Genomic DNA, 16624 nt, shown 5'->3' on the forward strand with positions numbered 1-16624 from the left:
TGTAGCCAGCCATGTCTGTCGCGGGCAGGGACAGAGGCGGGATGTGCCCCGCGGGGGACCAGGCCGATTGGCTGCACCCAACGGCCGCCGTTCCGTTTGAGTGCAGGGTAGATGACGAGTGTCCCACCCCATAATTGACGGGTGGCAGTTGATTGAAGTGTTCAGATACAAGGCTTCAAAAGATTGCGAGTCTCAGTCGCCAGATGACGACCTTCAGCTGTAAAGTGACACGAGTTTGAAACTGAAGTTATTTAGCTGACAAAAGCCTTCTAACCGTCAGCAGCGTTCTCCCATTTCTGCGCCCATTCCTTTTTCATTTCCTTTTCTTTCCGCAATCAAAGACTCCGACGAAACGAACTCGTTTCAGTCCTCCGAAGGCACCTCTTTTTAGTCCATAAATATCTGGAGACCGTGGGACCGCTGACAATAACCCGCCCTGGGTAGGCGAGACCCTGTCGTTTCACACCAGAATGGATACAGCCCCCGCCGGTTAACGAGAGAAGGACGTGCCCCTCCTCCGCCGTCGCCGCGATGGCCATCCTCCGATCGATGGCACTCCGCCCCTCCCCCGCCCCTGATCGATGAGACAACCCGTCTTCGGGTCAGATCGAGAAGACAGCCGAATTTTCCTTTGTTCTAGCCAAACTGACAGATTCCCTTCGTTTTGGCCATACAAATCCTTCCGGCTTAACTTCTCTCATTTCTTTTCACGATGATTCATTTAGTCTTTTCGGCGTGCGTTTGCGAGTATTTTCTCTCTCACTCGCTATTACCCTTTCCGATTCGTTAAAATACTCCATGTCCACTCGTGGATCTTCTCAATCCCAGCCCTGAGTCTCCGTTCCCAGCCTGATTTTCCCACTCAGTTCCTTATCCTTTCTGTCCTTTGAACTCTTTCCCATCCCCGCTCTCTTCTGATCTTCTCGACTCCAAGACCGAGCCTACATGGATAGCGCTCTCGTCTTTGGCCCGACCGTTCCCCAGTTCCCGGTCCTCGATCCCGGGTCCCGGTCCCCAACCCGTCTCCGATGTCGGCCGTCATAATCCGTCATCGAGACCGTTTTCCGACCGACCGGGTAACGACACTGGATCGGTGGGGCGCCCCGACCGACCGAGTAACGACACTGGATCGGTGGGGCGCCCCGACCGACCGGGTAACGACACTGGATCGGTGGGGCGCCCGCGACACGCAGAGGTGAACGACAGCGCCCCGCGACACCGGCTCAGACAGAATGGCTGACTTTCGAGCTTTTAGAAAATCACTTCAGAAACGCGACCCAGAGTGGACCGATTTACGCACGATGAACGATTAAGATTTTGACCTTGAATGTCACGAAACTAATTAATTTAAAAAGAACAGCGTTATGAAGCGTTCCCATGAAGTTACCACGACCACCAGCAGCGATCATTTTTCATATTTCCGCGAGGCCATTTGGGCGCCTCACGCCTCTGGTCCGCTCCGCCATTCCGCGTCGGGCTCAAGTTGCACCCCTGAACTTCGCCGGCGAAAAACGCAGTGATTTACGACTGACCCGCGTCGTCTTCTGCAAGCCCTCGAGCAACAAAGACGAGCAGGCTGTTGTGCAGACACGCACAAAGAGGCTGCTCGGCGCCGCGCGTGCCCCCGCTAACGTCCGAGGGGCCGGTGTCACCGACTTCTCCGAGCTGGACATGCGGCTGTTTTGTCACGGAGCGACTGTTAGCCTCCATTGTGCCACCGTTTTTGCCGTCCGAGTGCCGCAGTGACAGCCTTGTATTGCACATTTGCATGTGAATCGCGCGCTGCCAAGATTTGACGTTTGCTTTTTCCGTCTGTCACGAGGGTGGTACTGCTGGGTGTTTGTAAACGTTCACCGGCACCATGCTATCTACAACGCCATCCACAAACATTGTCTGGCGGATCTGCGAATGCCAATGTCGTCTCAGAAGATAAGCACACCGTTCATTCTGCCACTTGTATGTGCGAGGAGGGTGTGTTGGGAGAAGGAACACACCTCCTTGGCAATGACCGAGCAGCCGGCCCCCCCGGGCGGCGGGGAGGGGGAGGGGCGGGGGGGGGGGGGCGGTGTGCAGCGTGTCACTCTACCCGGTGCGGCTGCGTCAGTTACGCCGCAGCGCCGCCACCCACGGCGCTGTTTGGTCGACACGGCTGTGAGACTAGCGGTCCTCACATCCCTTCCCGCGGTCCCAGTCCCTCAGGGTGGCACACTACGGTCCTCGGAGACCGAGAAAAACGGACCACCGCTCCGGCGAGTCCAACGACACTGTGCGGGCGTTTTTCAGGGCGGTGCGTGTCCGTGAAATTATTCAATTAGAGTAACTGGCCCGGTCCGCTGTCGGGACGTGTGTGAAGCCCTGCGGGTGCCTCGCCGGGGTGTGAGGCGCGCTCGGTAGCTGGTGCCACGCCGCAGCCGATGTAAAATGCATGTCTGCCGGTGGTAAGCCAATTACTGGGCTTCGTTAACACGCGCAGCAGGTAGATGGCGAGCCGCGGTACGAGTGTGATTTACAGGGGTTTTATCGGTGCTTATCACTGGTTCGTCGGTCCGACCATCACGGTCCCGATGTTTACAGCTCTCACCTCAGCCTTTCTCCGTACTGCAAGGGCTTCTCCGAGCGGCGTCCCGGTCACCTTTGGTCTGTGGCGGTTATTTACAACCCAGTTACAAAAGGCCACAATTCAAGTGGACTTTTATCATAAACCGCTAAAAATCTCTCGACCCAAAAGGACAGCGGATAAGAAATTACCCTTGGTTATTTGCATATGTCGCGCTGACATATTTGACATTGCGTGTCGGACCTGAGCTCGGACTAATGTCACCTCTCTGCTCACTCAGCAGGATTTACCGAGGGTCGCGTCCTCCCCATGGTTCCGATTGACGCTCAGAGCCTCCAGCCAACACCAACCAGCCGCCAGCCAGCGCGACAGCCCGGTCAACAAACACCAATCGGACATAAAGCGCGCCTCCCAAGTGGCCGTCGTCGCGGAGTTGGCCGGTGTTTGTGACAGCAGAGACGGCTGACGGAGGCTGACAGCGCCTGCCTCTGCCGGGTCGGTGACGGCACACAGCTCTGACCTGCATGACAAGCAGCGGATTAGGAGCCGGCGCCGACGGCATGTTGTGTGTCGTTTGAAGTTTGCTTTCCTGGCGATTTAGTGCGCTAAGTCGAAGTTTGTGCTCAGTTTACGCCGTAAGTCTTTCAGTGTCCGGAAGTTTGTGTCACGGGCGGCAACCCCATTAGCGAATGGAGGTGACTTCATTTTAATTCGATTTCCAGCCAAAGAGGACACCTTTATCAAGACTGCCATCTGTTATAAAGGTGTGAAATCGCATTAGTAGCCCGTTAATGCCGTAAACGTAAGTCTTCCAGAGAAGCACTCAACACTGACACGTTAAGCACCTTCCACTGTCGCGCAGCTCGGCGCCTGTCCGGGTCTCCTTATATGGCCATCTCCGGCCTGCAGAGCTCAGTCGGCGCCTCTCTGTTGTGGCCCGGTCTGACCCAGCCCTGAACCCATGTCGTCAGCCGCACCGGACCGCCCCTCGCGCCGCGGCCGAGTGCAGCCGGCGGCACCCTCCTTTCACCGTCCGTCGGCACCGGCCCGGTTCTCAGGAGCCTGCCCATCAGGTGACCCATCTGAGACCGGGAGCCGGCGCCGGGACGAACACCGGACGTCCACGGCACGTCCACGGCACGTCCACGGCACGTCCATAGCACGTCCGGCGCCGGATGAGCCCGCGCCCGACGTCTGCCCACCGCGTCCGGTCACGTCCCTGCGCTGGACACGTCGGCGTCAGGTGTGTTTTTGCCTCGCAACGCGGCTGGCGGTACGGACAAATGGCTCACTGCTGTGCACCGACAGGGGCCATGTATCTCCGGCGAGGGACGGTGAGGAGAGAAGTGGCCTCTCTAACACCCTCCGGTGTCTCACCCATGTCTGACCGACATCTGACCGACATCTGACCGACATCCCATCAATATTCGACCATGGAAAGACGCTTGAACTCGCCGGCAGTGTGGGATGAAGAGCCGGTGTGAGGTGAAGGGTTTAACCCTGCGAGGCGCCCGGCGAATGCCCGCCGTCCCTGCCGGCGGTCGGCCGCTCCAAACAGGCCCCCGGTGGAGGATTACCGGCGGGCCGCGGCTGGATTAGACCGGCCGGCTCCTGAGCTGTCACCGACAGGCTGGCCTTGGCGGTGGCCGCGTGCACGGTGCAGTTCATGGCCCGCCGCTCTGACCGGCGCGCGCTGAAGCTCCGGCGGGACGCTCCGCCGCGCTCCCGGCACCAGAGCTAACCTTGGGCGGCCCATTCAGAATCCAGACTCTGTCGAAACTCTCCAGATTCTGGCCAGGTTTCCGAGGCGTTCCCAGGGCGTGCCCGGCCGGTTCTCAGAGACCCGCTGCCGTCTCACGGGTGCCGGGATGGGTCGCGCGGCGCGGCGGGTGCCGGGCTCTGTTGGCGGCGCCGGCCGCGGTCCGAGCCTCCGACCGGATGTGATCTCACCGGCCGCCGGACCGACAGTCATTCCGGTAATTACGCCGTCAGCGGAGTGGAGACAAACCGCCCCCGCCCTTCTGCACCCGGCGTGCGCCACCCCCACCGCACCCGCGGGGTGCGCGGAGCGCCGCTCGGCCGCCCCATGGACCGGAGCCGTTATTTGGGCGCTGTCACTTACTATCATGCCGGTGAGTGGCGGTTGGCCCAGAATCCCCCGTCGCCGTCCTCCGCCGACGGACGCGGAGACGTCAGCCGCGCCGGGGACCGTGCCAGGGAGGTGAGCCTAGACGGGCGGAGACGGGCTGAGGGCAGACGGGGACGGGTGAGAGGTAAGACGTGAGTACGGAACAGTTTATTCAGGAAGGGAAGTGAAGTGTGCATATGATTTGTTACAATGTTAACTACCTCGCCAAGCGAGAGATAAGCTTACCTTGTATGGTAGCATGTCAGGTTAGGACCTTGAGGATATTTGGTGAAATCAGCTTATAAATTGATTCCATGACATCGATCTCTGATAAAACGGATCTATGTCGGTGGGATATCGACTGATGTTAATTGATATAATAACGATGTCGTGGTATGTGGAATGAAATGGGAACTACGCTCGGGAGGCGCGATGATCCAGCGCGTAATTAAACCGCTGCGGACGGCGCGTCTCACGTGCATTATTGTCGCCCTCATTGTATTTACGACATAATTTGTCAGAGATTGCCCACGTTATAAATTCTGGAATTACCCCAAGAAGACGCTACACTGGCGCGCCGACGTTACTGCCGCCGCGCCGCAGATGCCGCGGGAGATCAAAGTGGCGCGCTGGAGGCGGGTGGCGCACGGCGCGGATTCCAGCCGCTAATGAACGCGCCAGCGTCGCGCGCGGACGGGGCGGCGCATCAGCTGCGTTCCTGCACAGATAGCCCGTCCCTTTTTACATGTCAGGAGAACATACATGCCGTTTTTCAAATCACAGTCGCATGTTATCCTGAAACGAACAGCCATGTAAAACCATACATTAAGCATATCTTAACATCACCGGGAATTATCATTGCGATGTTAATTTCGGTGCGGTGAGTGTATTCACATTTCGCTGACGACGGCGCCGGCGGCGACTGGCGGCGGGCCAGTCCCGTCTATAGCCGCTCGGACCACTTTCGCCCTCTCTGACGGCGCCGGCGCGGTGGACCGGCGCGGTGTCTGGCCCTCTGCTGTATGGCTGGCTGGCGCTGCTGGGAGCCGCTGGGTGCGGCCGGCCAGGTGGTTAGAACTGGCTGACGACTCCCGCCCAGTCGCCTCCGGCGCTCGACGTACCGAGCATCGAAACACTCAGCACACGGCTCGGTACCATCGCCCATACATTATTCAACACATGCTAATTGGGGTGGTGATACAAAGCTGAGAATTCACGCACTTGAGAGCTCCCGGCTGGGCGGGGCGCTATTGGCCGCCGGGCTGAGAGCGGCGGCCGGCGCGGGCGGACTGCGGTCCCGGTTTGCGTTTCCGCCCCGGTAGACGTGGGAGGAGAGGTCGCGGTCGCGGAGACGCCGCCCGCTCGGTCCACAGACACCGCCACCACCGCCGCCCTGTTTACGGTACGGTTAATTTGCGTCTCGTTTCGCAAGGCGCGAGCGCGGCCGTCCTGGCGCGCCGAGGCGTATCCGACGCGTCACGCGGCGCCGGGATCGTCTCGACTCATGAGCCGCGTCGGCTCTGGGTGGGACGAGCAAACACGCCGCGCCGGCGCGTTCCGCTCGCGGCCGCTCCGCTGAGAGGGGCGGGTCGGCCCGAGAGGAGCTCGCTGAGTTCAGTTGGGCTGAGTGGCTGAGCCGACTCGGTCTGCAGAACACGTGGTTGATACCGAGGCGGTACAAAGCAGGCAGTCATCGCGGCGGTCATTAGCGCTGCCGGCGGAGGCTGAAGGTCGGCAGACACCGGCCGTGTGGTCGCCGCCGCTGCTGCTGCTGCTGCGGCGGTGGACCGGCAGCGGTGGGGACGGGGCGCGGTGCTGAGGGAGGGAGGGGCCGAACGGCAGAGGAAAGGATAGCGGCGTATGATCCCTGATCGCGCCCGACGACCAGCCGCCGTCGCTGTGTGCCCGGCCACCGACACTATTTACCAACGTTGTCGCTCTGTTATCGCAGCCATCATCATCAATATTATGATTAGATGTTATACGATAGGCGCCCGCATTTGGTGCGCGGCTGCAACCGGCGGCGACTCGGGGCGGAATGTTATCCGGCCGGGACAGGCCGTAAATAACACAGGCGACGCATCTCTATAGACGGGCACCCTAATGTAGACAGCGCAGCATCAACATGCCCGAAATTATGCAGCGAGCGAATCAAATGAGATTGAATCGAATAAAACGCACGTAACCTCGCGAAGGTAGGCGTACGGCAGCCAAGGTCGCTCGCCGACCCGACTGTAACCACAGCCGGCTGACCCACGTGTGTTTGTGTGTGGGGGCGCGTGTTTGTCTTGTTTGTAATGGAGTCTGTGTGTGAACGCAGACGGAATGCGACACGGTTTGACTGTCAGTGTGGTGAGAATGGTGTCGCGGCGGACGGACGGACGGCACGACAGTTCCCGGCCGGTCCCGCTGCTGGGCTGGGAGACTCCGACGCCGATCTCTGGTCGGCTGGAAACAGCTCGTCAGGAGGAATATTTCTTTTTTGCACATATTTATTTTCAAGCATCTCTAGAATCAGTCTGTGATTCACCATGGTAGCATTATTTCTAAAATGACGTTTGTAATCTTTATATCAAAGGTTATTTGCAAACGTGCGTATTGCGGCACAGTCTATCTGCAGGCGTTCGCGTGTATTGCGGCACAGTCTACCTGCAGGCGTTCGCTGCACTGCGGGACAGCCTATCTACAGGCGTCCGCTGTATTGCGGCACAGTCTATCTCACGGCGCTCCGCTGTGCTGCGGCACAGTCTATCTCACGGCGCTCTGCTGTGCTGCGGCACAGTCTACCTTACGGCGCTCAGCTATACCGCGGCACAGTCTATCTCACGGCGTTTAACTGTATTGCGGCACAGTCTATCTCACGGCGCTCGCGCAGTCTGTCTAACGGCGCTCGGCTGTACTGCGGCACAGTCTATCTCACGGCGCTCCCTGTGCTGCGGCACAGTCTATCTCACGGCGCTCAGCTGTACTGCGGCACAGCGAAGCTACAGGCGCTGAGAATGCGTTATGCGTTATCTATTCGTGTTTCAATCTTCCGGCCCTTATAATGCTCAGCCGCCTATCTGAAACAATCCGGCGTGGTCAATAAAGTGCCACCATTGAAAATTTGACCCCCCACGGACAAGTCTCAGCACCGACACCACTTATACAGTCTCGTCATCCGTTCTTCTACCGTCTGCTAGCGCCCAGGCTGACCCTCAAAGAGACAGACAGAGAGACAGACACACAGACAGACCACCCCAGGCCGCCGCTGCCGTGCTTTATTTACCCAGCGTCTGCACTGGGTGTGGCGACTGGCGCCCGCCCGCCCCCGGCCGGCCCGTTACGCTGCCACAATGGTTCTCTCGGCGCCATGTCTCAGACAGTTGCAGTGCACGGTGTGACCGCACCGAGTCGCGCCCACACCGGTCCGCCGCGGCCACGACACTGTGTGATCGCTGCTGCCGACAACAGCGCGCCAAGTCGCCGCTGCAAACACAGTGGTACTGTCGCTATCTGCAAAGCGGCTTACGGTTTGGGACGATTGACGCAAGGCGGGCTCAGAAAGCAATAAATTGTTTGTTATTCGAAGAAGGTGGTTATTTGTCTTCTGTTAACAGATTCGTTAGGGTTGAAGATACATTACTGCGAAGTCGTTATCAACCGAGTAAGATTATTTCATTTCATTACTTCTACAGGGTTACAATCACACACGATTTGTGATAGAGCTTCCCAGGCTGTGTATCTAAATGGCGCCCATCATTTCTCGTCACCTCAGCGCTGCACTGTTCCGCACAGTCTCCCCCTATATCGACTCTGATCTGCCGTGGAGGTGACAGCTGACAAACGGACCCCACTCGCCAGCTGATCGCCGCCGCCGTCTGAGCAGCTCGGGGGCATACCGGCCCCGTGTCCACCTCGGCCCAGCCGCCGGCGGCGACTTTTTGCCCCCGGCTGTCATCGTGCATTGCTGCCGGCGCGGCGGCGTGCCTCCGTCTGAGGTCTCAATAGGTCGCACCGCCGGCCCAGCGACGGACGCGTGCTGTTTTTAGCTTGTTTACGATGCGCCGTCGGATGTTTTTCTCCCATTCAAACGTCATCCGCAGTCATTGGCGGCTACGGCGCGTCATGCAATTTGCAACCGGCAGCGCTGGGCGGGCGCCTCCGAGGGGATTCAATCACGTCAGCCGCTGACTCAGCCGCACGCATCCATCTAGCTCGCCGGAGATTGACTTTTTGCGTCTTTCGGTGTTTTTCGCACTCGGGTTTTGCGTGACCGCCTGCGCGGCACTGGGTCACCCGACTCAGCTGAGTGTGCGTGTGGGATGATGACGTCACCCGACTCCCTACTGTTAGGGGTGGAGGGCGCAAAAAGGCGGCTCAGACAATCGCAGGAGGCGGCTGTTTGGCGAGGCGGGGACTGCGGTATTGTCCGGGGTCTCCGTGGGACGTGCCGCTTCCGCCGGCTCCGGTTCCCGCGCCACCGCCCCGAGGGACGGACTGGGGAGGCAGTGGGGAGGCAGTGACTGTGAGACCCGGGGGAGGCAGCGCCTGTGACGCCCAGGGGAGGCAGTGGGAAGGTACTGTGACGCCCAGGGGAGACAGTATGTGACAGACCTGACAGGAACGTGATGTGGTGGCCCAGAGCTGGGATGGCATTGACGCGCAGTGCACAATCCTGATAACGGTAAAGCGTCAGGAATCATCAGAAACTGCCAGGTGCTGATGGTGTTGAAAACGTGTTCAAGCCAGACTTGGGAAAACAAGGTGACACAAATCAAAATATCCGGCTCATCTGTGTTTTGGTATCGACCTTGAACTGTGAAACGGACAGTCTCGTGTAGATCCGACCGTGCCACACTTTGAACGGACGATTATGAATGTGCGGCTGAGCACGCCGGTACGGCCGAGCACGGCCGGGTGTGCCGGCGGCTGCATACCTGACCGAGCACGGCCGGGCCGTGCCGGCGCCGTTCGGCCGTGCTCTGACCACGGTCGGGTCACGGCAGGGTCAGAGGGCACGCGCTCTGCGCCGCGGGGTCGCGTGCCGCGCGCCGTCTGCTGACCCATCAAACGACTCCGATGGGCCTCTAAAAGGCCTCATATGTTATACCACGTCACCGGACATGTATGCGAAATGCTGACCTTGTCCATTGATGGACGCTTTGGAGGTTTATTTTCAGAACCCTGATTCATGCTTACGCACAATTCATTTCAGCACGGTGCAATAGTGGGCCATGAGCCAAGTTCAGCCAGTAAATTGTTCGGTCTGAAAGTTAGTGCGCTCACGAACTAACATATTAAACAACCTACAGTTGACAGTATAACGAGTCCAAATAAATCTCGTTGAATGCACTGACCTAGTTTGAAATGACTCGGACAGAGTAGGACATATTTATACGGCATATATTTCACTACCAATGCAAATAACCACACATGTGCTACGTTCTCCATCACGGCTATATTCTCCATCGCGGCTACCGGCTACACGGAACCGTACCACCCACGAATCTATGGCTCGTCCAACGCTCATCTTCCAGATTACGACCGTCCAAATCAGAACGACCTAGGTCGATCGCCAGTAGCATCATTCAGCCGTCTCAGTGGCTGCACCAGATATTGCAGCAGTAGCAGGCGTCAGTCCCTAACCTCAGCGGCGCACGCACAGCCCCTCCGCACGCGTCCGCCGCTAACGAGGGCTATTTGACCGCGTCGCTCGAGCGCTGCCGAGTGTGCCGATCGCACGAGCCGGGGGCGCCGGGGTCACCTTGGGCCCTCCGGCGCTGTGCGGGTCAGTGTCCCGACCAGGACAGCCGCTCAGAACACGAGAGGGACATAAAAGTCATAGCTGCGCTTTGGTAAAGGCAGGGAAACTTGTAATACGTCGGGGATGGACGCCGGCTCAATTTTGCTACGTCAAAGCCGCAGTAAAACGTCATTCCACTATCAAAATTCGGAAATGCAATACTATTTCAATATCATCCTGCAAGTAATTGAAAACTGCAAGTAACTATTTCATAAAATCCTAAGCACATCAATAAAATTTCATACCATTTAAAAAGCGCCTTACAATAATGCCAAGCTCACTGGACCCCGCACCACTGCGTTAGCCCGGAAGTCCCATGCGTCAATTGAGCTAATGTCGTCAGCGGCCTGGCCGGCGAGCAGGTGGTCGGCGCGGCTCTGGACCGCTCGCTCCGGCTTGTTGGGCTGGTTGTGGAAGATGGAGTGGGGAGCACATCCGTCAGTGGCGGACCGCTCTGCGTCCGGACAGCCGTGAAACGGGCCGTGTTCCGCCGGCGGAGGGCGGGTGTTCCGTCGGAGGACGGCGGAGGGCCGCGGGTCGGTGGTCCGAGCGGAGGGTGGGCGTTCGGCTAGCGGAGGGAGGAGGGCGGAGGGCGGGGAGTCGGTGGTGGGGGGTGCCGGAGGGCCGGTGGTTGAGGGTGCAGATGTCAGGAACGGTGCCGCGGGAAACACAGAAAACTCTGTTCAGAGCAGATGATGATGGCGGAGCTTAGCGTCAGTCAGAGCCAGAGCTCTCCGGGCCGATAGAGAAGTGCGAGAGAAGCTTTTTGGACGTCTCTTGTTGAAAGAGAAGGCTGAATCACGGTCGCGCTGCATATGGAATGATAATGTATCTTATAACAACCTTCAAAATTGTAAATGTACATTCATATTTAACGTATACATTTCTATGTCATAGTGTCATCTCTGCGAACGCTTATGTAACAGCTCCAAATGCTTGTTCGATGGTGGGGCATTTAAATGTGCTCTGAATAGTAGCGCGCATCATTTGCTACGCATAATATATTCAAATGCCAATGACGGTAGTCGATTTAAACGCACAGTCCTGCGCCTGAAGCATATTTACGGCGAAAACCGATGCCGTTACGGAGGTCTGAGCTAATGATCATTTAAATCAACACGCTAATGGCCGTGACGCCTGTGTTTACCCAGTCGAGCTGGGGATGACTAACCCTCCGGTACAACAATAATTAACAGTCGTTAGTGGCTGAGCGCTGTATAAAAAACATCGGTCAAAAGGAATACCTAACGTTACCTCAACCATTTCGACACGTATTTTGTGTAGACTTCTTTCTTCTAGATTTCTGAGCGACCACAGAAGCTCTGAGCGGTTGGACCTCGTTGTGCTGTTGGAGCCTGCAGTGGGTATGATTTCACTCCTCTCTTCTCGCGCCGTCACGACCTGCATTACATGCAGTCAGACGCTCTCAATTGGCCAAGGCCGCCGATCGCGCTGGCCCGGGCGGGGTGCCGAGCTCTGACCTCATTTGGTACCACGCTGCACTGCTGACAATTGGTCCGCATCATGAAATTATACCCTGCACACTGTGCAGTGTGCACATCACTCCCTGAGAGCGGCCAGCGTGACATACCCGCACCGAGTCTGCCAGTCAGGGTGGCATGACTGCTGCAGCACGGCTTGGGCGGGCGTGTGAACGATGGTCCTCTGATACGATATTGTTGAGCGATGTTTGCTATCATGGTCGTCACTCGTCTCATAAAAGTGCAAAGCCTGTTTTCCGGTAAAAGATATTATCATAACAGTTAAATACGGATCTGATTATTCATATTTCGCTATTCCTTTGATAGCATTACCACCTTATTTTCAAGCATCATGTCATCCAGGAGAAGAAAAAAGCGCCACGGATCTGCAGTCTCTTCCCCATCACCAGTGGGCATCGGTAGTCGGTACCGAACCGCCAGTGAGCCCAGCTCTGCCACCGATCATCACCAACATCTCCGGTCTGACGGCGGGCTAAATCGGGCCGCCCGACGGACATTCCGGGGCCGATTAGCGCGCCGAATACCTGCCGCCCGGAGTCGAGCGGTCCGGGGGGGGGGGGGGGTCCGGAATACCTGGCGCCAGAGACAACATTCGCCGGAAACTGCAGCCGTTCTAGCGGTAGCGTCCATGTAAGAAAAGATGGATGCAGTTTTACTAACGCTGCAACACAACAAACAGGTTGACAACAAAAGAAATAAGTATTTAAATCCACTACAAGACCAAGTACCAACGCTGTTTCCAATAACTGCTATATCTTCCCCCTCACCTTTCTCGGAAACCAGAAGGCATCAATCTGAGGTTTGGCTTATGTCTGCACTTCATCTCTCTAACTCAAGCTATTATCCGATGCTTTAAACAATAAAGACCCTCGATTACAGTGATTTATCTGACCACGTGAATCAATTACCGACAAACCAGTCGCTGGTCTCGCCAAATGACGCCATCATCCAGCGATGTCTGTAAATACCTTCGATAGCTCTCAGTGCTCATGGCCTCTTCTCTCCGCGGGCGTTTCTTCGTTACCTGTCCGGACGGAACGCGAAGCGTGCCACGACCGACAGATTCAGCCACCGTGACGGCGGCCCTTTGATCCCGGCCAATTGTCTCATCCGTCCGTCCGTCCATCCGTCCATCCGTCCGCGTGCCGTCCGGGCACTGAGGCAGCGCGCGGCTGTCTCCGTGTGTCCGGCGCTGTCTCCTCCGTGCCGGTCGGCCGGGCGAGTCGGTCTGATTGGACAGCGGACAAAAACACCTGTTTGGGAGAGGCACCGTGTGATTGCGCGCGAGTCGCCACTGTGTCGACGGCCGCGCCGGCCCCGGTCCGCGCCGGGCCATTGTCTGTCAGGGACCGACAGACTCGCTGGACACGGACGGCGCTCGTTAGCTGACTGGAGACAGTTTGTGACGGCGACCCTTGTCTTCTTTTATCTGTCGATTTCTAAGTTTTCTTATGGTGGGGATGCGCTATCCATCAAACACAATCCAAGTAGACATGAAAAACTTCCCTGGCATTACATGCACACTAGAATTCTGCAGCATCCACTTCTCCTGCTGAGTTAAGAATAAAAATAGAACTAGCAGCAGCTGAATGCCGATTCCTAAGTTTGACATACGGTTTTTGTAAGGTAACCTTTGTAAGTGAGCGGGATAGACGGCCACCTCAGTGGCAGGCGCTCGTGTTCAGTGGTCGGCGTCTTGCACTTGTGACAATGCAATGAACCGAAAAAAATGGGAGCACGCGTCACCATTCCAAACACCTTTGTAAGACTCGTCTCTACATTTTCCTGGACAGTGAGCGACGGAACGGGCGTAAAAGTTGTCCTTTTAGCATGTCTTCATGAAAATCCTGCTGTAGAAGGCAAATGATTTAAAGCAATGTGGGTTCACTCTCAGGGTTGGCAGCATTTGAACTGGCATTTCTTTTAGCCGGTTTTTGAATAGTGTTATCAGACATGACTCTTCTAACTGCTCTGCTTCATGACGACATTCCGTTCTGCGTCTAACCGAGGACTGTTTTCTGTTTTTAGGATGTGTGGCCGACTACGACTACATCTACGACGAGGAGAGCCAGGATGAGGAGGAGCTCACGCACGTGCCGTCCTTCACCAGCGTGCCGCAGAACGTTGACGTCATGAAGGGCGACAGCATCACGCTGCCCTGCCTCGTGGATCAGGGTGAGCCGCTGATAACGAGCCATATGGGCAGTGGCGCGAATCAATCATCATTTTTATTTAAACGTTGAATCTAACACTTATCGTGCTCGGTCAGTAGTATTGCAATTTGTGTTTCCTCACCGGAGTGCCAGCACCCAGCACGAATGAAAAGATCAAACAAACCCATTCTCACCGACACTGGTATTTTCGAAATGTTTTGATCCAAAGCTGACTTTTATCCAACCTTCGTACTTCTTTCAGCTGGCCCCACCATTATATGGAAGTCAATACTGGAGGACGGCAACGAGCGCGTCTACTTCATGGCCAACATCCCGATGACCAAGGACGACCGGTTTAAGCTGGAGCAGACTGGTGACAAGGGTAGCAGTCTGGTCATCAGCCGACTGCAGCCGGGCGAGAGTGGAGCCTACATCTGCCAGGTCTCCTCCAACCCGCCCGTCTCGCTGCGGCACACCGTCAACGTCCGATGTAAGTGCACCATTCATTCATTCATTCATTCATTCATTCATTCATTCATTCATTCATTCATTCAGTCATCCACCCATCCATACCGTGCTAAGAGTTAAAACGGCCACCTTTGTTATGCAGATATCATTATAACATGGCTATGATGCCAAAATCATTATAATTTTAAACAATGTATTATAACATGGCGCTAAAATTAAGGCACGTCGGCGCCCGAATTATGACCCTATCCACGATACAAATGCCTCATTTACTTGACAAACTGGTAGTATTGTTTACGAGGGGCGGTTCTCTCAGTATCCCTTGCGTTACTGCACTCGATGCCGTTTTAATGTTCTGTGTAGGCTCCTTGCTGAGCGGCACCAGACGGGACCCAGCCATGACCAGTAGGGTTGTTCAAAAAAACCGAATTTTGGAAAAGTATACGGGCTCATGGCTCATGTGGTGCGTTATTCTTTTCTGAGTCCAATGATGCCCATTTTTCTGAAAAGTATTAACTGTTAGGGGCTCCTCAAACGGCTTAAAGAGGACCATGTTACGCCCGCCGACCGGCCGGTGTCAATAAGGGCGAGAATTCGACGCCGCACACGGGCGGCAGCGCCTTATCGGCACCGCGCGCCACGACATCTGCCGGGCGGCCGGCCGGGTGGTGGGAAGTTATAAGTGCGTGGTCTTTATCACGCGATCGGGGTACGCTATCCCATGTTTTCGGGGCGGACAGTTTCAGTGCAGCATCGGTGCGTCTGCCACGGTGGTCTGTGTCGATGGTACAGAAAATAACTCAAACAGAGCTCAGAAAAGACTGAATGATTCCGGTTAGTTGCCTCCAAACAATCCATTTCAAGAATACATTTGCCTTCTTAACGTACCGTATCACTTGTTAATTCTTTAAAAAGCAAACTCTGAGCAATAGCAGACTTCTTTGCATTGCTGTTGACAATTCACGTTACTTTTGGACGGTGGCTCGCACCCCCAATATGCTGCCACGCATCTTAAATCTAACGGCGAAACGCGCAACTGTGCGAGAATCGAAAATTCACGATTTACGTACAGCAAGAGCTGGCAATGCACAAGAACAGAATATGGAGACCCGGAAGTCATCGGTCCAAGTTTGGGGGTGGGTTTGACGAGCATGGGCGTCATCAATGTCATTATGCAGATACGTTGATGTCAAATGCTGGAGCAACAGAATCGACGCCAGGTTTAACTTAGATTAGCAGGCCGAAATAAAACATAGCATGTCCGGGAATGACAGGGTGGCCACCCTGACAGTGTGACGAAGTGAGACATGAGTAGAGACATTAGCCGGAGTACCTATAAAGCGCCGTTTATCCAATCCTTCGAGCATAAGCGACGCCGGCAGTCCGGCCAGGGCGGCCGTGCCCACCGATGCCGATCAAGACCCGAATCCAGACCCGGCATAGAACAGAGCTCTGCCCTGACGTGACACATTACCCCGGTGTGTCACTCATGACGGATAGACCAATGCAGGAGCCTTGCCAGCTCCTGTTGTACCTACTTCGTTAAATTTTCGATTCTCGCTAAGTTGCCGTTTCGTCGTTGGAATAGAGTTACGCGGCAGCATATTGGAGCTGCAAGCCACCGTCCAAAAGCAACTTAAATTGTCAACAGCAATGCAAAGAAGTCTGTTATTGCTCAGAGCTTGCTTTTTGACGAATTAAAAAGTGATACAGTACGTTAAGAAGGCAGCTGTATTCTTGAAATGGATTGTTTCGAGGCAACTATCCGGAATCATTCAGTCTTTTCTGAGCTCTGTTTGAGTTATTTTCTGTACCATCGACACAGACCACCGTGGCAGACGCACCGATGCTGCACTGAAACTTTCCGCCCCGAAAACATGGGATAGCTCACCCCGATCGTGTGCAAGAAGACCACGCGCTTGTAACTTCCCACTGCCCAGCCGGCCGCCCGGCAGATGCCGTTGCGCGCGGTGCCGATAAGGCGCTGCCGCCGGCGCGCGGCGTCGAGTTCTCGCCCTTATTGACACCGGC

At 56.1% G+C, this 16624-nt stretch overlaps 1 protein-coding gene across 2 annotated transcripts in view; it reads left to right on the forward strand.

The window, feature by feature from the left end:
- The window catches only part of LOC122378194 (protein amalgam-like), a 68959-nt gene that overhangs the window by 32794 nt on the left and 19541 nt on the right, over window positions 1-16624 (forward strand). For both annotated transcript variants that reach the window (XM_043358966.1, XM_043358967.1), the window contains exons 2-3: window positions 14001-14147; window positions 14388-14615. In XM_043358966.1, coding sequence (XP_043214901.1) covers window positions 14001-14147; window positions 14388-14615 — 375 coding nt within the window. The remainder of the gene's footprint in view (window positions 1-14000; window positions 14148-14387; window positions 14616-16624) is intronic.

This window comes from Amphibalanus amphitrite, unplaced genomic scaffold, assembly GCF_019059575.1.
Source record: "Amphibalanus amphitrite isolate SeventyFive unplaced genomic scaffold, NRLGWU_Aamphi_draft 000056F_arrow, whole genome shotgun sequence".
In the NCBI taxonomy this organism is placed as follows: domain Eukaryota; kingdom Metazoa; phylum Arthropoda; class Thecostraca; order Balanomorpha; family Balanidae; genus Amphibalanus; species Amphibalanus amphitrite.